The sequence below is a fragment of the Anarrhichthys ocellatus genome, unplaced genomic scaffold (assembly GCF_004355925.1).
Source record: "Anarrhichthys ocellatus isolate YVR2014 unplaced genomic scaffold, GSC_Weel_1.0 scaffold29, whole genome shotgun sequence".
Classification (NCBI taxonomy): domain Eukaryota; kingdom Metazoa; phylum Chordata; class Actinopteri; order Perciformes; family Anarhichadidae; genus Anarrhichthys; species Anarrhichthys ocellatus.
The window spans coordinates 2,988,195-3,012,357 of record NW_022280059.1 but is presented as its reverse complement, the minus strand read 5'-3'; the positions used below and the strand labels follow the sequence as shown (position 1 = coordinate 3,012,357).

At 42.4% G+C, this 24,163-nt stretch overlaps 2 protein-coding genes across 3 annotated transcripts in view; both read left to right on the top strand.

The window, feature by feature from the left end:
* Positions 1-4,434, top strand: part of gab2 (GRB2-associated binding protein 2) — a 35,553-nt gene extending 31,119 nt beyond the window's left edge. For both annotated transcript variants that reach the window (XM_031863491.1, XM_031863492.1), the window contains exons 8-10: positions 135-237; positions 363-485; positions 597-4,434. In XM_031863491.1, the coding sequence (XP_031719351.1) occupies positions 135-237; positions 363-485; positions 597-740 (370 nt within the window). In that variant the 3' untranslated portion in view covers positions 741-4,434. The remainder of the gene's footprint in view (positions 1-134; positions 238-362; positions 486-596) is intronic.
* A 700-nt stretch (positions 4,435-5,134) lies between these two features.
* The window catches only part of maml2 (mastermind like transcriptional coactivator 2), a 34,494-nt gene continuing 15,465 nt past the window's right edge, over positions 5,135-24,163 (top strand). The window contains exon 1 of the mRNA XM_031863505.1: positions 5,135-6,498. Coding sequence (XP_031719365.1) covers positions 6,088-6,498 — 411 coding nt within the window. The 5' untranslated portion in view covers positions 5,135-6,087. The remainder of the gene's footprint in view (positions 6,499-24,163) is intronic.

Below are 24,163 nucleotides of genomic sequence, written 5' to 3'. Positions count from 1 at the left end.
AGTCTCGTATCAGTCATTCAAGCTAGGTTACCAAAGGCCACTGACACACACACACACACACACACACACACACACACACTGTCCTGCCCGGTCAGAAGGTAGAAGCACTCACAGTCCTGTCTGCTTTGCTTCAGGCCTGCTATGAACTCCATGTCCTCCCAGCATTGTCGTCCCATCTCCACACAAAGCATCACCAGCACCGACTCTGCAGACAGTGAGGAGAATTATGTGGCTATGGTGAGTCCCAGTAGCCGGAGGGGAGATCAGGAGAGCACATTGTGTTCTTTGTTTTTAATGATCCACTTGTTTTCGTGCTCCGCTTACTCTGTGTGAGTGAAACCTCCCTCTCTCGTCCCCATTAGCAGAACCCAGCGTCTACCTCCCCAGCCGTGAGCGGCACCAGTAGCCCGGCCCCTCGGAAGTGTGGCAACGTGGACTACCTAGCGCTGGACTTCCAGCCAGGGTCACCCAGTCCGCACAGAAAAGTAAGCAGATGATTTTGTAGACTCAATTTGTTCTGCATTTGTTTTTATTTCTACCGCAGTGCAGTTCGCCCCGGGCCAGAATCTCACTCCTGCTTATTTATCATTCCGCAGCCATCTACATCCTCCGTGACCTCGGATGAGAAGGTGGACTACGTGCAAGTTGACAAGGAGAAGACCCAGGCACTGCAAAGCACAATGCAAGAGTGGACCGATGTGCGGCAGTCTACTGAACCTGCCAAGGGGGTCAAGTCCTGACACTGGCCTGTGCAAAACAATGACCTGAAGTCCAACCAACCTTAAGTCAAGCATCTCTAGTATCATGTGTCTATCATCACGATGAATACTGGTTGGGCTTGATTAAAACTGGACAAAAAGCCATAACCTATCCTATGCCTGTTCTCTGTGATGATTTTTACTGCAATGCACTGCTAACATGCAGGATATCAGGCCATATACAGGTGAAGCATCCTGCCAAAGCTCTCTCCATGCAGACTGTTATAACAGTCTGTGGACAATTGATAATGTGTATGAAAATATCATCCTTACTTATCAATCCATCCTTTATGAATTAGGTGTTTCCTCAAAGCTGTCCCCCCCTCTGCAACAGTCAAACATTTTGCATCTTGCAGGTGATTTACCCAATTGCTGCCATTTCAAGGGGCAGCAAAGGCTAGCTGGTCGATAACCATATTAATATACTGTAAGAGTATGCTTACTGGTCTCAGGAATGCCAAGATGCACTCCAATTTTGGCATGCAGGCAGACTCTCTCTTTTCACTTCAATCTATCATTTGTGCTGAGCCTTGCAGAAGCAGTGAAGAGATTATTTTCACTGCGGGCAATCATTTCAGCTTAGCAGTGCATGTCTGGTAAGAGGAGGGGGGGAAGAAAAAAACACAGACTTACAACTACGTAAAGGCCCGTGTCAGAAGCCCTAATGATGACTGCACATGGCTGTTTCAATTAAGTATGAGCCCAAACCATATTTAAAAGCTGTCGGGCTGGATGGCAGGCCAATTATTTTAACGCAGGTACAAAGTCAGGAATGTCTCAATGTACAGAATGAAGAGAGCAAGGCCGGCGAAAAGAAGATGAAGAAGAAGAAGCATCTTGTATCTTTGTAGGTTTGACTTCAGTGGGCAATTCACTTCAGGTAGTCTTCTTATACATTTCATCAGAAATGTGTACTGACCAAAAAAATGATTGAGTTGGAGGAGGCAGAAACAAAGCCGGAGGCATACTTTCCAAGGAGTTCAGATATCCCCTCCCTCATCCTCTCTTTCTCTCTCCCTAGAGATAAATAAAACCACACAAGCTAAGTAGAAGGAGAATAGCATATTTATGTTTTCCTGATGTATGTCTTCGGTCTTTGATACGCCACACACTACAGCTATCGGTCTCTGAAGAGTAATTGTTTTCTGTATGTAAATTATTAATAGAATGACATATTTGCAGCACATCTTGTTGACTGTTTGATGCACTTGTCTGAGACAAAAAGGTGCACTGCAGTAATGTAATGTGCTTTTCTTGCAAAGGCAGCGTGCCACAATGAAGATTTGCCAGTGATCCTAGTCACTTAAAAAATTGTTTAGGAAAGAATGTTTCTCTTAATTTCCTAAACTCTTTCATTTGTTTAATTTGCCTTATATTTCTATTTCAGTTTTGACTGTCAATTTTGCCTTGGAGGAATTGAATTATTCACAATATTATTCAAGTGAGAGCCATATTTTATTTGGGACAACTGAATGATCAGTTTCTAGTTCAACTTAAGTCCAGTATTTCATTGTGGGCTGGAACCACTAAAGGGTGAATACCTATTTGACCTTTCTATGAATCGTGTGGCCATGCAGTGCTAGATGGTATTATGGATTATTTCATTAGGATTTACTTCTTAATGTTTTTCTACCATTTTTACTGCTTTTTGTATTCTTTTTATCATTATTTTTTACTGAAACATGTAAGCAAGTGATATTCATGAGGATGGGGTCAGGCTAAATTAAGCTAAGTTTGTTACAGCGTGTATTTTATTCTTTTTATTTTTTTTATTTTTTTTTTTTATTATTCCCAAATTGAATTTGTATGATCTATACATGAAATGGGGAGGCTGGCAGCTTGAGTTGCACTGGCAAAGCCCTTGTCGGGTGAACTGTGATTGACAAAGCGTGAGAGAGGAAAGAAAAGACTGAAGAAAAGCCTGTCTCCCTGTCAGTCTCTGAAGTGAAATGGATGTGTAATTTATTATCTAGAGATACCCGTTGTAAGCAGAAGAGCTGTGTACGTGTCGTAGTAGATTGTGAGTCGTAGTATGTTAAATGACAGCCTGACTGGGCGAGATTGAAAAGACTGCTCAAATCTACTGTCAGACTGTCACTGGGTTGACGTACTGTACTAGTAGAGATCTTTTTTTTTTAACCACTGTTATTGCTACTACTGTAAAACATTTGCAGATTGCTTGTGTGTTAATTTATTAATTTATTGTGCATTTTGCAGTTGATAATTGTAAAAAGGAAAGAAAACAACAACTATCAAACAAGGAAAACCTTCTCTCTACTAACATTGATGTATGCAAACTGTCTTGATTTTGTGAAGCAATATGACAGACGATGCCAGTGTGATGGTAATGTGGTACAGTTCATTTGGGATACACAAGAATACAAGACTGTTGTTATTCCTGTATTATGGTTGACTTAAACTGTGGACATAGAATAAATCAAGAAGTGAAAGTTTGGCGTTACGGTTCCTCTTTAAATATAAACCAAAACACTGTGTTCTCATCTCTCTCCCACACCTTCTTAATTGTTGCTGTAATGCACAGAGGTTGAAGTCTGCTGCCCCCTGTTGTGTTGTACAGCAGCTGCATCCATTGGCATTGCTAAAGATAGCTGAGATAGATAAGAGGTTTCAGTCGGGATGTATGCCTGTACATTGAGAGGTGTTTTCCTACCAGACATTTACAAACGCATACAAGATATAAAAGAAATAAGAATGCGTTTCTCTGTGATCTGTTTAACTGGTGTGATTGTTGAATGAACGTTATTGTGCTTCATGATTGACCAATGACTAAAATGTCATCCACCCTTAACAAAACAATAATGACTAATCAGCTAGAAATGTCGACCAAGACCCCAATGACAGATTGACTTTTTACCAGTTATTTACCAGCAGATTGTTCTGCAAGAGTCCTGCTATAATATAGTGTATTGAATGAGTTCTTAAGTATTTGCTGCAGCCTGTCAACTTCTATTGTCATCTCAATGAGTTCATGAAAACGGTATTGGTAATTTTATGACTCTACTAAAAGGACGAAGGGGGTGACCCCAATGGCTAAGATTAAATTAAAACCTGAGCTTTAGTCAGTGCCAGGTTGCTTTAGTAAGCAGGAGGGCTAGTTTGATTGATTATTACATTTTTAAAGGGCAGCCAGGTAAGTCAGTGTTTCACAGGTTTGCTGTCCTCTTTGCTTCTTTCTGTGTGGACCTTGCATGTTCTCCTCACGTTTGTGTGGTTTTCCTCTGGGGCCTTCAGTTTCCTTCTGCTTCACCAACATGCATCCTGTCTCTGTGAATGTCAGTGTGATTGCCTGGTTGTTGTTGTGAACCTTAGTGTGCTGGCATCCAGTACAAAGTCTTCATCTACAGTGTAGATGGTATGTCTGCAGATTTAAGTGAAGCATGACCCTTCACTTAAATCAGCAGTACAATGGACGCAAAACCAACTAAATCCACTTCATATAAATACCCCTATTTTAATTTGAAAGGCACTAAGTAACCTTAACTTTCTCCAGCTTTTAGGTATTGATGAACACAAACTGTACTTGACAAGTAATGGCTTGCAGTTCACTTCAGGCACAGCAGCCGCCTCCAGTTTCAGAACTCCATAAAATGAAGGACCCTATTTGAAGACAAGCATGTCAGTAGCCTAAGGGGTTAATTAGTGCATTGGCTCGTTAAGTGTCTCAGCTTCTTCATTACAGTTCGATAGATGTGTTTGGGTTGAAAGTCACCTGTAAAGGATGTTACATGTAAGTATGCTTTGATATTTGTGCCGTATGTGTGCACGAATATTGTGTTCCGTGATGTAACGTGCATGCTGACAGTGCCAGTGAAAGTCCAACTGAGCCGCAACTTGATATATATTTGTTTTTTATCATAACTTGTCATGAACAATGCTTATATTTGCAGTCTTATTGCCCTGGCCCTGAATGACAATTTCCTGGTTGATGCAATTTGCTGGTTTGTATTCTGCCCTCTCTTTTTTATTTATTTATATATATATAAATATTAGTGGCCAAAGTTGTATAGGAGGTTTGGTGTAACTAACTGAGTTTGTGTTATGTGTTTTATTCTAGTTCCTTAATATTTGATATATCAGAAAACATGTGAAGTGCCTTCTGCTGTAGCTATAAACCAACACACCACAAACGGTAATATATCCATTAAGAGGATCTCAAACACCATCACAATAAAATATTTGTAACCATAACACTAAATCTGCCTCTGCTTCATCAGCTACTTTTCACCTGCACGCGCGTCGCTGGTGTCACGACCCCAGTGTGCCTTGCAGGACAGTTCCGCCTTCACTCCACTAGAGTGTGCGTTTGGACCCCGCAACGTCCGCGTGAGCGTGTCAAGTCAAAGGAGGAATGTTCATACAATGAGGGTCTGTGTATTGTAGTTCCGCTATTGCCTCGGTGCACCACACGGACAAACGATTGTCAATGGACTATGTGAGACGGATCTCAATCGGTGTGTGCAACGGCTCCCCCGCGTTTCGGCTGCGTGCTTTTTGACTTGTAATTTGCAACCAGATCCTTCTTATCCGGGTGGAAAGAGAAAGACGGAGAGAGAGAGAGAGAGAGAGAGAGAGAGAGAGGACTGTAATCCAAACAAAAAATGCCGTGAGTGTTGGAAGTTTCGTGAATGTCGTGCGTTGGTCGATTCTCCCATTCTAGCGACCAATCGCTCACTTTGAATTGTACAGTTTGCGGGCTCGTCGGACTATTTCACAAGTGTGGCACATTTGAGATAAAGTAGGATGGCGTTGTACCAGGGATCTTCCCGCCGATGGAGCTGAAGTTGTGCGTGCTGTGGTTTTGAATCATCCAAGGAGATTCATATTGAATATAATTTATCCGCGAGCAGAGGTCGAGTCGTTAAGCAAGAGTGGATCCGTTCCAGCCGTGCATCCGCGAGCCTTTCGTGTTTGTAAATCATTTCAGTTTTAATTTAAAGCTGACATAGTCGCACCCCCGAGGAAGCGATCACCGATACAGTTCTGCAGCACTGGGACTTTTGAATGCCTCTGTGGAGCCATTGTGTGAGTTTATACTGACCTTATCTGACTTTATAGGCAAGTGTCTTTTAATCTTCCCCATCGCTGTAACATTCCTATCAGTTTGACGAGACAATTGTGCAATTTGTCTTTAAACAAATATCACAGGCTACATCGTAATTCTCTCAAGTGACTTCGTGCGTGCGGTGTAGTATTTTTCTTTCCACATGGGATCATAGCTGAGTGCATACGTCTTGTTTTCTTCCATGCTGTGGTCCATTATAAGCTCAGTGGACCTCAGTCTCTACAAACTTGTCGGGGACCTGCGGGCATGGGAGAAGCGACCCCTGCTCAGTCTGCTGCAGGGGCATTCGTACCCATGTTGGGTGTCGGTTTAGGAAACATGCCCGCTGGGGTCGGCAACGGGCCGGTGGTGGCCACCTCCAGAGGCTCCGCGGTACCACAGCTGCACAGCGCCATCGTGGAGCGTTTGCGCGCCCGCATAGAGCTGTGCAGGCGGCACCACTCCACCTGCGAGAACCGCTACCAGAGGGGCCAGGCCGAGAGCTCGGACCGGGAGCACGAGAGCACGCTTCACCTGCTCAACATAGTCCACCAAGGGCCTGGGAACCGAAAGACGAAGGGCGGCCGAGGATCGAACCAGCAACCTCCAGAGTACAGCAGGGCCAACGGAGAGCTAAAGGGCGCCGAGGGCGAGCAGAAGATATCAACGCGCATAGCGGTGAGTTTTGGAGAGACCCAGTTGTTGTTGATGGTGGTGATAATGAATGCTCATAATTTGCCACCAACAATGAGGAGGAGGAGGAAGCTTGAGGTTGACACCATGGTGAATATGTTTATCATAGTGATTTAAATTGTTTTTGTCTATATTGCTGCTGTTACTTGTGATGATAAGCAAACCGGTAAAGCTCTGCCCAAACATACAGGACAGTAAAACTCAGACCATGAGATCTTACAAGCATCTTAAAACAAGAGTAATAAACTCTTGGTTCCTGGTCTTGCTGATTTAAGGGGGGCTCGAAGTGGATGGGATGATGCAGGATCACAAAGGTGGTTTTGCAAAGCAATCCAGTCAGAGGAAATTGTTTTGGGGTCATGGGGATGTTTTGCATTTAGGGCAAACCATGTCAGCATCTCTCTACTGTGCAGCTGATCCAAACAGAGGGATGCAGATGCTTTCTGCGGCTTTTTTTAACCCATTTAATATGTGCCATTCTCTCATTGTGCAGTACAGATAAGTCAGTTTGCTCTGTGTCACGTGAATTACCGAATTCTCAAGAGGATGCCACCTGCCATTGAACGGGGTTTCTCAAAGTGTTCCTTAACAACAGGCTTTATTTGTTTGTTTCTGAGGGATCCTGTATCAAGGAGCGGTGTGACCTTATTTTGAGAGTCTTCAGAGAAAGGGGATATTGAGAATAAAGGACAGTATAGTTTCAGTATATTCTCTCCCTGAACAACAGAGCCATGTAAAAGACATAGTGTAGGGTAACTTGACTGTGAAACACTGCGGGGCGTTCTGTGTGCCTGCTAGTGCTGATAGGACTGACTTCCTGTTAAGGGCCCAGCCAGTGAGATGGGAGATTTATTTTGTTGTTTTCTTTCATTGGACATGTGGGAGTTCAGCATCCAGACTATGAATTATTTCCCAAGCAGCGTTTCAATATGATGTCAAAAGGGTGAAAGCTCGCAGATGTTCCCGCTCTAGATTTGGTGGATGGAAAAATAAACAATGTAAAAAAAAAAAAAAATGTTTTTCCAGTGAAGCCATAAAAGGGGCAACAATGATTGTTCCGTCAGCTCATTCATTGTCATCGCAGGCATTGAGCAGGTTACAGCCTCTACACGTCATGATTTTTCACATACAAGAAAAGTAGATTTTCCATGATTTATGGTGCTAATATGCAGCGTAGTTTAGCTTCCTAGCTTTCCACATATTTAGTATTAATGCTGGTATAGGTGCAGCGCAGCCGTGGAACATGATGACGGGAGGCAAGACACAACATCATGGATTATATTGACTGTCTAAAAGAGGTCAGGGAACATCATTATCATGTGCCGTTTCATTTTTACTGATGTTGACTCTGGAGGAGCTGTGTTCTACATAAAACTGATGAGTGCAGCAAGATGGTGAGGAGGAAATGAGATCCTGGCGTACATGTTTTTGTCAACCCTGAGGTTAATATGTTTTTCACAATTCGCGATGATTGGGGCGAAGGAGAACAGCAGCCATTGCAGAAATCCCCCTTAATGCATTTATAAGGCATCTTTCCAGGATAAATACTGTTATTTCTTGACTTTGTTCAAATCAAACAAAATAATTTGTAGAAAAACTTGCAACTAAATACTTTAAGCAATTTTTTTGAAATATATAATCTCTGGCAATAAAAAGAGTACAACTTGTGCTTCAGATACTTCCTGGGGTGCAGTTGTAGTTCACCCTGCTACATTATTCTGAATTAAAGAGTAAGGTTTCTACAATGGCCACATCTGTGCATGTTATTGACTGTTCACATTGGAATTTGCGCTGGAAATGTACACCGAGCGAGGGGCAAACAACACAATGGATTATGACCGGCTGGGAGTGCAGAGTGAGCAGCACTTAACAACGGTGCTCATTGAGACCAGATTAACAAAGGATATTCTTTTAGATGAAATTGGAGAAGAAGAAAGACGAGAGCTTACTTATCCGACAACTCAGAAAAATGATTTTCCATAATATTCGCGTGAACTCGTCCAAAGCCTTTGGATATTTATGGATTCATAGATTATGTTTTTTTTCTTCTTTTTTCCACAAACAGTTTTTCAATCTTTCCCTTCATACCTGTATCAGTAAATACATTCAGCACAGAAAATGGGTCAGGATGGAGCTTAGAAAACATTAGCCCCGTATTACAATGTACAGACATTAAGTTTCATCAGATTCAGCCATCATCTTCCATCGCCTGTCAACGAGTACACAAACTACAATGATACAGCCTCACTGCATGCTGCATGCCATGCATTGTCATGCCCTATTATCATGCCTTTAACAAATGGCTCACTAAGCACCTTCTTGAAAGATGTGCCGGCCGTGAAACTGTTTGAACCACAAGGCCCCCATATAAATGTTTAGAGCCACTGAATACATTTCCTGCACGTGTTTACTTTAAGTCAAACAGGTCTTGAAAAAGCAGTAGGCGAGGGATGCCTGGTGATTAACAGTCCTGTGTGCACTGGGAGGATTTTGTTATTACCCAGTCTTGTTCTAGTGACAGATCTGAGAACTATAGGCCTCGAGCAGCACCCGCTCGCAGGGAAAGTGCTTTGTATGCTGATGTGTTTGCCCACTTGCAACTCAGTCTACCGCACGGCGGCACCTCTTTTTAAAAGGCATCCTGGTCATCTCGTGGTCTAAAACAGAAATCACTTAACCGCAGCGTCCCCGCTTCAAATCTGGCCAAATACCCTTGTCATCCTCTCCTCTCCTTATGTTTCCTGTCACCGTCTACTGTGAGCTGCCCCGAAAAGGCACAATGCCCAAATAATCTTCAAACTTTATGTGTTTGGCACAATTGCAGGATCCTGTACAAAAGGTCAGAATTGGCAACTGCAGTCAGTTGTGCTTTTGTTGACAGATCAGATGTTCCTAACTAAGGGTTCAGGACCTCCACAAAAGGTTTGCAAGATAAATCTGATGGGTTGTAATGTTGTTAAGAGGGGAGGAAAGCGGAATAAACGACCCCAATTTAACCCTTCTGTCCCCTTGTTCTTTGCTCTTCCCATCCTCCGGACTTTAGAAATAATTACAATTAAAACAAGGAAAGAAAATAACTGTTTGCATGAATTGGATGAACCGTTCGACGATGGAACGGTGACGAAACCCAAAAAGGTTGCAAACCTCTGTACAATGGCGTCGTGCAGAATACTGTCCTTCAAGACAAATGTGCAAGGATGACAATTTTTATTTTAATAGTAATTAATGATTTGAATTTCTTTAATTACATGACAAAAAATGCATCACTTCCTGTACGGCACAATTTGTGTGTGACCCCTCTTTGTATTTGCATTTCAAGTAGATTTTGTTCAGCCAACAATGACCATGAAATAGAATAGTCACACCTCTTAATTCGGGCGGATCAGACCAGTGGACTGACAGCTTGCTCAAATAGCATGGAGGAAAAAAGAAATGCCTTGTTACTCTCTGGTGGTCATGTATGATGGATGAAGAGTGTGTGTGTGAGAGCGGGGTGGGCTGGGCACTGTAAGTGCTTCCTGGCATACCCTGTTTGGCTGTTGAACCGCCTGAATCAGAGCTGCCGGTGGTCTGAACTCAGCCTGCTTCGGCTGAGATGTGAAACAATTAGCCCAGGTCCATGGGGGCCACCCACAGTGAAGCCCACAGCTTTACCCAGCCCCGTGGATGAAGTAGGGATCCATGTTCATCCCACAGATCACTCCCATGTTGTCATGGGAAGGCTAAAGTTGTTTTCTTTTCTTTTAGGGGTAGCTGGCCATCAGTGGGCCTGGATGCTGAATTACTTTAAGTCTCCTTTAGTGAGGACTGGAGTTGCCGTGGGTGCTGTTTTATTGACAGCACGGCTACTCTGTAAGCCTGTTGTGATTAAGCTTGTCCCATTGTATAGACTGTAGCTGTGAGATGAGTCGTGCAGCTCATAGCGCTCTGATTAAAATACATTAAGATAGGTCTTCATATACTGTAGTAAAGCCATCTGTTAATCTCCTCCTTCTATTTGGGATTAGTGCTCATTCCAAGATAGAGTTTAAACACAGCCGCAATCCAATTCTGCTTATGCATAGTGCATTTTGTAGGTGTGGAATATGTATCTAAAATATCCTATCGCCTAAATTTGTTCTTTTTTTTTTTTTTTTTTTTTACAAAAAACACATGAAATTAGAAAGTATTAAATGTCACAATACTCTGTTTACATGATGTTTTCAGATGTGCGATACTTATTATGATAGTTTGACAAAAAGGGTGTTTAGTGATAGTTGTGATTGGAGTTAGGAGTCATTTGCCTACTAAATAGTTCTTTTTATATTCATTTGTTCAAGTATTTCCAGATTAATTCCAGGCAGTAACGTATAGGTGAATATGATTATGACTTCTCCCTCCACACATCTCTGTGTTGTGTCTTGTGATTGACACCACATCAACTGCAGGGATCATCATTACATTTTGCTCAGGGAGACATTACAGCGGCTCTTTAACTGATATGCATCAGCCAGATTTACTGACTTGTGTAATAAAAGTGAGGGCCATGTAACGTTATGTTCTGGACATTCCACAGTCCTATCCGATGGCAGTTCGTAAACTTTTAGCACCAACTAGATCTGCGCAAGCACAGCTTGTCTTTGAGGAAGGGGGAAGTAGTATAGGTTAATATCACGCACAAAGCGAATGCTGTCGCTTGTCCGTTTCCAGGACATTGCTGCCTCTGGATGACATTTGTTTAGACAGTATGTTGATTCTGACTTGGTTAATGGCTACGGTATCATCTTTCTGGCTAAATCGTGCATGAAATGAATGTCCCTATTCCCCAGTAAACATAGTTTTATGATCATCACATCAGCACACATGTGTTCTAAACAACTAACACGTCAATTCTGTGGTCGTGATTGCTATGTCCTCGAGGGAGAGCGGAGCACCAGCCTCAACAAGCTTCTCTTTTGGTAGCCAACCCGGACACCAGATTTTTAAGCGGCGCAAAAACAAAGTTCACTGATGACTGTCATTTCTCAGAGGAGCTTTATTTTTCAATCCCTTTTGAGTTAATGACTGAATTTACTAAAGATATTACAGACACTGAATTTACAATCTTATAAACTGCAGCTTTTCATATTATCCAGTGTCATGATGGCATAAGTCAGGCCCTTCAACAAATCATTAGTCTGAGTATGATGGTGTCCGAAAATGAAACTTTAAGTGGATGTCTAATCGTTTTTTTCATTTTGAGGACATCTTTTGTGCTAAGCAGCCGTACTGGCTCTCTTTTCCTTTTCCGTCCAGCCGACGGTAACCCAGTTCCAAACAGTGTTGTTTAATGCCAGAAAACATGCATCACTTCCTGTGCACCAGTGGATTTTCCCAGAAAAGACCTGTGAGACATTATGTACAGTAAAAGCTTTCATGTGCTTAGTGTAAGTTATATCAGTAAATGATGGAGAACGGTGAAATGTCCGAGCGTCAGTAAAGCGGAGTAAGGATTTATTGATTATGCAGTTTTAGTAATTCATTAAAACTTGAAAAGCATACAGGTTCCTTCACTCCCTTTTGTATGAACTGCACTACTTTGTGACTATTCTGATAAAAGAAAGCAATGTAATATTTTTCATGTAAAAATACTGTCATATTCTGATTGGATGATACATTTAATGTTATCTGTGTCAAAAAACAAAAGGTATATTCGGTGTAATTTGTCTTAAACAGACCAGGCTCAGCAAATGTGGTGTCGTGCAGAAGCAGCAGAAACGGTGCTCTGTGAATCTGGGACATCTCTGTACCTGGCAAGATTTGCATCGCCTTCCCCTCCTGAAATGAGCATACTTTCATTCTTTTTCTGGACTAATTTAGATTTTGTGAACAAGTTCCATGCTACCAAAAAACCCTGCGTAGAATAAAAAAAAAATACACAATAAGAAAACAAAGAAAAACATATGAATTGGGGGGAGACGACAGCTTCCAGACACCCAGCAGGGCAGTGAGGATGTGTGTCAAATCAAAGGTGTTCATGGATCATCTGTTCTACAGTATGTCTAGTAGTGGTGTCTTTAAAAAAAATATATATATATATATATATATATTCATATTCCTATTCCCACTCCCCCACTCAACCACCCTTTCTCTCACACACACACACACACACAGAACCCACCCTGCCGCACACGCCTTATGTTTTATTCAGCAGCCTATGGGAAGGCTGTATCTGTCTTTGAAGAGGGCTGCCGAAATCATGTAGCAGACCCATCTCATCCTCAGTCTTCAAGGGCTGATACAATATAAGTGTGTACATGCTCAGAGAGTCCAGGTGGGCCAGGTCTGCTCTGCTGCTGTATGAGGTATATAACAGCCCAGTCTTTAGGGTAACTTTAGCCTGTAGTCGTGCTGGAACTGCTGCCCGTCCCGGGTTAAAAGCCTTTCCTCCATAGATGTCTGGTTGAAGTCCTTGGCTTTGGTCCGTGGCCTCTAGCAGAGCTTGCAAGGTAACCACTTTACCTTCAGACACAGCGTTAAACATGGAAGAAAATACATGATCAGCATCAACCTTGCAACATCTCCCCGGTGGTGCAGGTTGTGTTGTTTTTCTGTCCACTCTGCTAATTTACACCCAGGGCAGTAAAGCATAACAGGTCATGAATATGAGTTTGGCATTGTTTATTCTCACATGATTAAAAGAGCATGTATAATGTGATGCGTCTGGTGCTGAAGCAATTTATCGATTTATCATGTACTCGATCAATAGAACAATTATCTCCATCAATTCTGATAACTGTTTAAGTCATTTATCAAGCAACAGTTTTAGGACGTGGTCTCTGTGATGGACATTTTTAGGTACTTTCTGGCATTTTGTATCACTTGTATAATTTTGCAGATTGCAACCAACTGAATCCCCCTCCGCAAGAGGCAACCCGCTCTCTATAGATGTAAATCATCATTATCGTCATTCTAAGCTAACAAAAACACACCAATTCTTAGTTTTAGGTGATTATGGTATTTATTTAATACTTTAACCTGCTATCTAACACACTCGCCTAATATGAAAATGAGTTCCAAAGAGGCTGCACAATTGTTAAATTTCCTTGCCGATCCTCCAACTGCAAATTAGACTGCGCAATAGACTCTTGTGACTGTGCGTGGATACTCGTTTCATGTTCTGAATCTGAATTGCCCCACTATTCAGTGTTTCATCCAAGTGAGCATTTCACTGGGTTGAAATACCTCCATTCCCAAGAGGTTTGGATTAGAGAGTCCCCACTGTATCCCTTTGTTGTTGATTTGTGCTTTCAGCATGCTTCCCGTTGTCGCCGGGCACTTTGTTTGAATTTCAAGCATTATGTGGACCTCGAGACACAAACTCTCATCTGCGCACCGAAGTCAACGGGGAATCTTTTGGAGGACTAATATATTAGTGCTCCGTCACAGCCATTTAATCCATTTGACTGAGGAAACATGTTTTTTTTTTTTTTTTGTTTTTTGTTATGGCTTTTCATCATCTAGAATTTAGACATAAAATATATGTGAAGCTCGGGGGCAACCACTTAACAAGAAAGGCCCGTGTTTATGTACATCTATGTCTTTAGAGGGGCCTTGTAGAGGTAGCCGTTCATGCCTGATGCGATTTCTTCTGCTGAGAGAGCTCTTTGAGGTTTGTCAGGTTTTTCCTGCTTGACTTAATTGGAGGGAGGGCAGGATTTTCTGTGTGTGTGGGTGTGTGTGTGCGAGGGGGGAAAAAGAAAAAAAAAGGAGGGGGGGTGTAGGGTAGTGCCTTGGAGAGTCTTTCTGCAAGTGCTTTGCTACCCTGTGCTGAAACTGGAACCCTGTGGGAACAAGCATGTTCAGGTGTATTTTATGTGCAGTGCATGCAAGGTGAATTGAGGGGATAAATTGCATGCAAAATGAAAGAAAGAAAAGCGGTATTCATCTATTCCACATTCAGTTTGTGCACCAACTTGACGGCGATGAAGGTTTTGTTTTAGAGCCGACTGTTGTGTGATGCCTGGATAAACAAGACCTTATCTATAACCGTTCTCACAATCAGTTACCTGATATGTCGGAGTTTCCTCGTCTGGTTGTAAACAGATGTGAATATTAGAGCTGGGTGTGGGGGATGTGTTGCCACGTTAACATAATGTCTTCACCTTGCTGTAATTCTTTGCTCCAGCCTGGCTTTTACGGGTTCACAACAAGATTTGTTTTATCAGATGAAACCATTCCAAGCCAAATGTGAGCAGCCATCTCGACTCCTCTGCTGAGGAACAATTGGGTTCAGAGCAAAGGCGGCTTTCTTTGCGGGACTTCAAACAGCCTGTTCTCCCCAGGGTCATTACCCCGCTCAGGAAATGAGAAAGTGGGCTCCTGATGTCACTGGCAAACCCCTTTGCACAGAATTCCGGGTTAAACTGGAAGTGGGGAGGGGAGGGCCATGCTATATCAGAGTTCAGACATGTTTACATTACAGCTCAGGATATTTCTCAGAGCCTGGCCAAGCTGCTGAAGTTCCCAGGCTCCAGAGTCGCGGAGTGCTGAATAGAGGCACAAGCATTCACTTTTTCTTCTCTCCCTCCCGCTCCTGTGCTCTGGGGTCCAAGTCATAGTTCATCTCCATTTGCATAGTGGTAATGTTCGGTTCCTCCTCGGGGGAATATTATAGATGTGAAATATATGAGGTTCGAAAGTCACTAACGCTGTTGACGCACAATGTTTGCACGTCTGAAACAATGCTGCTGACATTGTTTTAGAAATGAATGTCAGGAACTAATAGAAAAATTCAGCTCAAGTAAACATTGTTCCAGTTTTCTCTGTCTCTAGTCCTTGACATCTCCTTTTTCTTCATGTTCTTTTTCCTCTGAAGAAAGAGTGTTTAATATGCATACACCTTTTCTCTGCCTCAGCAGTGACAATAACGACATGTGGCAACGTTGAACGCTGTCCTATCTTCTAACGTGAGCAGTTGAATTGGAATCGAACCAACATACTGTGCTTTATGTTGGAGTTTTTTTTTCAATATTCGATTATTTCAGTATCGCCAGCTTGATGGAGATTCTTTTTAGACAGCTGCCTCGTTAAATCATGGCTGTGCAGTGTGGGATTTCCTCCAGGAGTGTCGTGCCTCGCCCTGCTTTGTGGAAAAGGATTTTTTCTTTTTTTACATCTACGATGTTATTTTCATAGTTTTGGTCATTGCTTCTACTGTTGTTTTTTAAAACAGTGTAGTCTCCGAGATAATTGCTGATATCTGGGAAGGTTGAACATTGCTTAAAAAAAAGGAGTCAGACTGGGAAAGACATCCGAGTGTTCAGACATCAGACTGACAGACTTTATTCAGAGGAGAAAACAAAGGAAGACTTTGTTACCCAAACTGTCAGTTGTAAACATCCATCACAATATAGCTGTGACCTCCCATACTCGCTTTAGGCAGTCTTCCAGTGCAACAAGGGATTTATAACAACAATAGGGGTGCGTTCACTTTTGGCTGTACCTCCAAATGTCTGATCAATTGACCGCTCAATTTTTGGCTCGTCGGGCTTGTTGTAACAAGGTTTCTGTGATCCCAGATCAGTACAACAATACTAAAGCCAATTTGTTATAAGACATATTATTATAACTGGAATAAACTGGAATTTCCTCTTAATGGTTGCAATTTCAGAGGCTGCCCCACCCTTCTGAGTGAAAACATCAGGGAACTTTTACAGCTTTGCCATTTTGGGGCTTTAATTGTCTGATATGAATTAACAAAATAGCTGCTGCCCAAAAAATATAAGTATTGGTATCGGCCTTCAAAATCCCACAGCTATCAAATCCTAGATCAAATGTTTCAGACTGCTAGACCGGCCTGTCTAGAGCATTAGATCCGGGTCTAGGGGAGGAACATGGATGGTCTTGTTTTTTTGCCTCGGCTTTGCCAATAAGGCTGTGAAGTGGCAGCTGGAATGTTTGTGTTAGTGCTCTGCTGTGGTGAGGTGTCACGGTGCTGAGTTATGCTCATGGCGCCTGCTCTCTCTCTCTCTCTCTCTCTCTCTCTCTCTCTCTCTCTCTCTCTCCCCACCTTACCTAGAGGTACACAGACACTGCTGTTGAATCCACACCACACGGGAAGTGAAACCCGGGGACGATCTCTGGTTTTCATCTGCCCTGTCGAATCATCTACAGCGTGGATTTAGCAGGAAGCAGGCCTGTATAGTGACAGAGGGACTGCATGGTTTGCTGGATATTTTAGACCAATTTCAGCCTCTATTTATTCCTGCATATATTGGAGAGCTATCTGCTTACTGATTAGATCATTCTGTTTTGATCCTAATGATATGGCTGCAGTTAACAGATAACAGCTATTTGTACATTAGTTAAAGGCAATTTCTGAATTCATTTTTACCTGCAGATGTCATAGTGCAGGATTGGTTGATGGCCATCAACAGCAGTCTCCCTTTTATTCAAATGAGGATGATTAAAATAATTTGATGAGGCGTGCATAATGTTTAACAATGTCAACGCTATGTTATCTTTGCATGACAAGTGAGAGAATTCTGTTCTTCTACCCCGTGAAAGGATTACGTGAAGGGGTAATGAGCAGAAACATGGAGTGTCACACTGAGATCTGTGTAGCAGACAGTACCAGCATCTTGCCTGGATGATGAACGACGGAACATGTTTGCCTTCTGAGTTTTTAGTTCAAGGTTTTCCTTAACAGCCAGCCAAATTGTTTAAGTAGTGAAAACATAGCTGTAACCATCATCTTGACTTCATGCTGTGTGATTTGCCTAACATTTGTGGCACCTCGGGAGACTGTGATCCTGAAGTTTAAGTATCAGGCACTGTGGTGTTCTACTGGATTACATAACAGCGTACTTGTTTTTCTATGGTTATTAAGTGTATTTTAAGCTTCAAGGGAAATAAGCATATTGATAAAGGGAGGTTCAGGGAGGTGATTCCTACTATCTCTGTATAAGGGCTTTCATATTCACCTTCTTCCTCTCCGTAAAAGACCTTTACGCTCTCACTGTGTTATATTAAGTGTTCCTAATTCTCTTTAATTGTAGTTTTTGCCCCTTTTACTTAAAAAAAACAAAAAAACTCCACTCTCAAAAAGTACAATTGTATATTTAATCCATCTGCTAAAGTCAGGTGGTAAGTTTTGCTTCCAGAAGATGAAAATGAGTCTTAAAGCAATTAAAGGAGGTGAATCCTATAACTACACTGGAGCTGCTTTAAGCGGCCTTGTGGACTAAATCCAAACAGGGCATAATATTTTTGAATAAGCATTTAGAATATAACACCCAAATGTAGCAAAGTTAAGGCAAGACCAGATCATATGTGTAGTCTGCTGGTGGATTTTGATTAAAGGTATGCTTGCTAAGTGGACCCTTAAAACAAACTCGCACCATATCAGACTATATCTGGCACAAGGAGGGGAGCTATGTGCCAGGGGAAATGGTGCCTCCCAATGATTAATACAATTCTAAATCAATGAATTATTTAACTCTTCTCCAATCAATCAATTGCTCACTGTGTCAGCTGAGATACCTAAAAAAAGATTGAATCGCCCGCTGTAAGTACACAGATAGAGGGAATGTTCCCTGTAATAGGGCCCCTTTAAATTTATTTGGGCCGACTTGTTATTTAGAATTGACGGCAAACGATCATTAAGCAGGTAAAAGCTGCACTCTCCTGCGCCTCTGCTCGCAGAGAAAATCGGTGACGCTGCATTCTTCTCATAGCGGTTAGTGAGAAAGTGGGGTTATTATGTGTGCGTATGCATGATAACAAGAGGGAGAAAGCAAGCGAAGAGAACATTCCTTTCTCACTCCCACTCTCCACCACCACACCCCCATTGCTACTCACTGCCACCCCACCCCCAGTTTCCTTCCTGTGCTTTTTTTAGAGTCTATTGGATGTTTTTCCCACATCCGGCAACAAAGCCAGCCTTTTTATGCCATAACCTATGCTGTTCTGTGGTCCGGCTACACACAGGCATGGTCAAATGTGATACATTAATCGAAGCCCACTCGGTTTCCTAACGGTCAAGTCCTTGTTCACTTCACTTGACAGATTGCTTAGGTAGTTGGATGGGGAGGAGGGGGGGGGGTGTCCTTGAAGAGCAAAATGAGTTTCTCTCATGTGCTGTAGAATATTTTCTGTACACAGTGTCCTGTAACAATGAAAGATATTGAATGAGATATCTTACTGGTTGTCAGAATGTTGCCTTAGCACTAAATAGGTATTTGAATATTTATCACGAAATCTAATTTAATTATTTTGTTAAAAACAATCGAACATGCAAGTGCTTATAGGAGGTGTGGACAAAATATGCTTTTACATTTTTCTTTTTTTTTCCAATTTTAGCCGCTAACCATCTCATGGAACTGGCTTGTAAACTCACTTGCATTTAACAGGCTGGACATTCTCCTCAAGGAGGGAGCGCTTGGGAGTGTAGGAAGGAAAGGAATAGCAGTAGCGGTTTAGACAAAGTTGTGCAAATATACAACCTTCATAACAATTGGCCTTGCTCAGTTAAAGGTGTCCTGTCAACAGTTTTCATTTTTGGGCCGCGGGGGGACTTTTGTGTTGCAGAGCCAGGGTAAGCCACTGGGGACAAATTGGCAGCAAGGCTGAGTGAAAGCGCCGTATCCAGCTTTCATTCATGATGTTGCCCCTTACCTGCAAACAGTGTTGTTTTTTTAAACATGCACCGCTTCCAGGCTAGTGTTAGAACTGCACTTTTCTGTCTTGTAGATTGGTGCCACTGGTTTGACTCACACTGCAGTGCTACATCTTGCCCTGCCCTGATAATAAGCGTGGTGTCGTAACACGTTTGTCCTTGTTTCAGTAAAATGACCGGCGATACAGTATTTGTTCGCCAAAGATTTATTTTTTTATAATTATTTATTTATTTATACTGGAACAAGTGGTCTTTTTAAATGTTTATTTAAATGGGACACTGACCTAGAGAATATACAAAATTTTAATGTATTTAGCCAAATACTCTTTATACCAGAACAACCTTTCAAAGCACCGACTGAAACACTGACACCTAATGTTCATCAGTGTTTGTCCTTGTCATTCCCAGTGAATTAATTCCCTTGGTGAGAGGGACTTTTCCCCTCTATTATGCTGCCTTGGCTGAGTTTGAATCACCGAGCTCATCTGTTTTGCCTGAAGTAGTTAAAGCGAAGGGGGGAAAAACAGCTGTCTAGTCAGTGAAGAGACGCTTTGCCAGTTGAGCTGTGAAATCCACACAAGCAAGCAGGATAATCTCTTCCACCTAGACCAAATATCATCATTTGCTGAGATGGAAATGCATATAGTTTCATATACGCAGCCTTGACCTAATAGGGTGTAATTTAATGTGACGTCAGCATTATGTATAATGCAATAATCCCAAAACCCTCACATTGACACTAAAGGTAGATATTTCTTTTTGTTAGAAGCATACTGAGGTAACCCATACAATGCTGCATTGTATACTTAAATAATACACAATAACTTGTTAATGTACATAATGTTCAGATTTGCTCAGCCTCCGGTGACGACATTATGTTTGCCGGGCAACTTGTACACCGGAAGTGAGAGATGGATTACCTTGTATTTCCACTTCCCAATCCAATTTCTCCAACTTGTACCATCAATGCAGTCTGCCAGTTTATCTTTCCCGACAGCCTCTGTCCGGTTAGCTTATTGTTGTTCTCCAGACCGGGTAGAGGGAGCATGACTGGAATCTGTGCTTCCCTCTTTAGCAGTTGCTCTGACGATAGCCACATGGATGTGAATGTCTTGTCTTTGCAGTTTTCTTTGCTGTGTTTTAAGCGTTCACTGTCAATTAAGTTGTCATACCAAGCATACATACAAGTGACTTAAATATTTATTACGAGTTTACTAAGTTGTTCCTGGTGGAACTCCGTTGAAGTAGTAGCAGCAAATAGTTTTTTTCCAAATTGAATTATGAAGAGTTTGTATTAGTCAGTGGCTGAACACTGACATGTTGACCATCAAGACTATTTCCAAGCAAAGCACTAGATGTTTACTTGACTAAATGCCACTGTAGGTACAGAGGACCTGCTTTTTAATTGCTATGGACTATTTTTTGGATGAGATGGGATGCTTAGGGGATCATTTATTTCCATAAGTGTCTTTATCAGCACAAATCCTCTTAATCGGGTTGCAATCACAACGGTTGCTTAGTGTTTCCCTCAACTTTGAATGAATGGCAATGAACACATCATGGGAAAGTTGTTTTTTTCCACTTGGACAGATTACCTGAGACCTGTGTCTCTCTCTCACCAGCTGCCACATGTAAAAAGTCCTAAAGCGTTGAGTCACAAGGCCCACTTAAACAAACACAAGAGCTGGCTGCAGGTAGAAACTTGCTCGGAGACATAGGCTGCTGCAACCTTCAACTCTCCCTGCCACTGTGTGAGCCACCGCTTGCCCAGACAGTGATGAGCTAAGTATCTGCAGGGCTCAATGGGATGGCAACTTAAGGCAACCCTTGGAATTAAATGTCTTTTTTTTAATTCTTCATGCTCAGGAGAATACACATTTTACCTTTTTTAAATGAAAGTTGCCCTTGTCAGCCCAAATTTCTAATTGGGGCACCAATAGAAAAGACACTTTTGCCTTTAATGGTATCTGTCTGTGCACAGGAAGTGACAAACCAAAACTTAAAGCTGTACAATATATCTCTGACCACTAGGGGGCAAAACTGACAGTCTTGACGTATTCTCACCAAGTGACTAATGTGTTAACCAGCAGTTGTCTTCTTACACATTCACTTGAAATATTAGCCTCCATTTGGAGTCATTCCAGAATTTTAAGTCCAATATTCACTTTAATTTTAGCTCTGTTTTGGTCTCCACCTCCACCGAAAACTAGTCGACTCTGTTTGTCTGCTTGATGCTGGCAATGAAGCGTAAAGTGGGTTTATCAGAGCTTGTTTGTTAAACGGCATCCTGCTGCTATTCTTTTGTAAATATGGTTGTAAAAATGAACTCAACATATGCAGGTAGCAGACTGTATGATTCAAACCAAAAGAATCATTACAAATATTACCTCATACCAACATTTGGCCAGTAGTGTGCAAATTTATCTAGTGCAGCTATTCATCAACTGCTCTCTGCGATGATTCCTAAAGGTTTTATGTTTTTGTGGAGGTCAAACTTTATCCAAAGACTTTTCGCCAGTTTCAACAGTATGACGACCATGTTGTTTTTTAGGCCACAGCTCTCCACAATCAAGGCCAACAGTTTTGAATTTAACTGAATTGTTTGTTTTTCATGGATGATATCTAACATATCATGTGATGTGTTGTTTTTCTCCTTCTGGGAAATGTCAGGCTGATGATACATTTTTAGAGGTCACATATTTTCTGCACCATGATCCCCAATGCTCCACCACCCCCACCACCACACACACTTTTTCCTGGGTTGGAGTCTGTGAGAGCTCTGCAGTGTTTTCTGTGTCCGTCTCTGCCAGCACCGGTCTTCACAGACCTTATTTGGAATGTCAGCACTGATAGGAGTGGGAGTCAAACAAAGCTTCCCACTCATTTATTTTTTCTTCTTACTTTCTAGCTGCAGCAGTCCCTTTCCAAACCTAGCGGAGGGTTCTTTCAGCGCATGAGTGCAGATTACTGTGACTGCTCGCCTGTCTAATGCGTGTGTGTGTGTAATTTAAGTGAAAGCTGAGAGAGATGACAAAACTCAACAAGTATCCCCTTTTCAACTAGTGGATTTTTCCAAGCTTTCTCCATTGAAGCGGTTTAAAACACTAAATGTGTTTCTCCCCCCCCCCCCCTCTAAAAGCATGAGGCTTATCAAGACCTTGCTGAGTGAAGCAGCATTAGCACAGCATTAACCACTCAGCCCAGGTTTCCCACGGGATATAAAATGGATCCTTGTTTCACTGGGAAATCGCCACAGCAATGCTGCTAAAGAGCACTTTGCTGCAATCGCATCAGACATTGACGCGTATTGTTTCCTGATTTGGAACTGCAGGCGCTGTGCATGAAATGGGGCATCAAGGAATTCTTCATTCAAATAACCGAGTGATAAAACGGCACGTGAATAGGGAGCAGTTAAAGATAATCTCCTCAATAGTTTCTGCAGATCCTAAATAATGCACACTAGTTGGATGCTTCGCATTAGCTAGTACAGCTAGTTGATGTTTTTTTTTCTTTCTAGTGGCCAGAGTTATGACTGGAATGGCTCAGGACTGTGTTGCTCAACTCGGCAGTGGCACTGTTGGCTCTCACCGCGCTGCAGCTGCATGCTGAAGAGCAGCCAGATGTTTGAGATGGTGAAATGAGCCTAGCGAGCAGGAAACGGCTCTGCATGCCATAGGAATCGTCTTTGAAAACAGGAAGGGAACTTGTTCCCTGCTTATGGGCCTTTTCCTGTGGCATGACCGGAGGCAGGCCTTGTGTTTGACGGTTGCTGGGAAAAAGGTACTTGTGGTTGGACGGCAATGGCTTTTTTAAGGGTACAAACATTTCCGGAGAGCTTCAGACCTGTTTATTAACAAGGGATTTGTTTCCAGAGAAGCCAAAATCAGATTGTTCTACTGTCTTATGTAGCCTATTAGTTTCACCTCTGTACTTGTTACATGTTTGTGTAATGTGATGACGACAAAAGAAAAACTGTTAATCAATGTCCTATAGCTCCAGGCTGCCTAAAGACCCATGATTCAGTGCTGGTATTATCCTAGTGTACCTTCTCTAATGTGATGAATAACTATTCCCAACATCTAGGATTGTTAACTTGAGGATTTAGTTTCATTTTGACATACCCACAGTGACCTCTGGTGTCTGCAGGGATTGTCAATTTCTTATCCTTAAGCCTTTGCTGTTTAGCATCTTTTTAATGTTCGGATTTGTTAAACTTCCCACACCCTCAGGTTTCCCAGCCTGAAAATAGTTTAGCTCATGCCTCTGACATTTTAGTGGACACAGCGCACATACAGTATACCAAATTTTCAAGAAGCATGTCATCATGCCAGATGCATCGTGTCCTTTAATTTTTGGTGCGCAGCATTCAGCACTTCAGATGTGGATGGGAATAGTTAAGAGCTGATCGAGGGTGTTTCCAGCCCACATGGTGTTTAAGCATGTGTTACCACTAAAGTAGACCCTACAATAGCAGCTTAGCCTATATATGCAGTTGGAAGGCATGAGATGTATCCGTGACTTGCTCTGCGCTTGTTAAATGGCGGGACATCTTCCTGTCCATCGCCTTTCTCTCTCTTACAATGGCTAGGTGAAGACAGAGGCGGTCTTTTTAATAGGAAACAATACGCTGTGGCTCGAGATCAGGATGTGGCAGTTATATGAAATTTGCTCAGTGGCCAGTGAATTTGAACACATCCTGTCGTTTCCCACATTAAATCATTTATCGAAAGGATCCCTTTTACTCTGGAAGCTACAGTGAATGCGTGCTGCATGGGATTGCTCCTGAGTGTGGGAGCCCTCAGTCCTCCTCAGTAAATGTCTCTGTGGTTAAGAATGACATGTAGATGAGAGGCGACAGCGGCGTCAGGAGCTCTGTGAGCCACATGGGTGATGTGATGTGACGGCTTGTCACTGCGATGTTGGTGACCTGTGGTACGTCTTGCAGTGGCGTGGCCTCACTGGTGCTGCGGTGATGCCATGGCAGAGTCTGCCTGCCTGCCTGCCCCCTCCCCC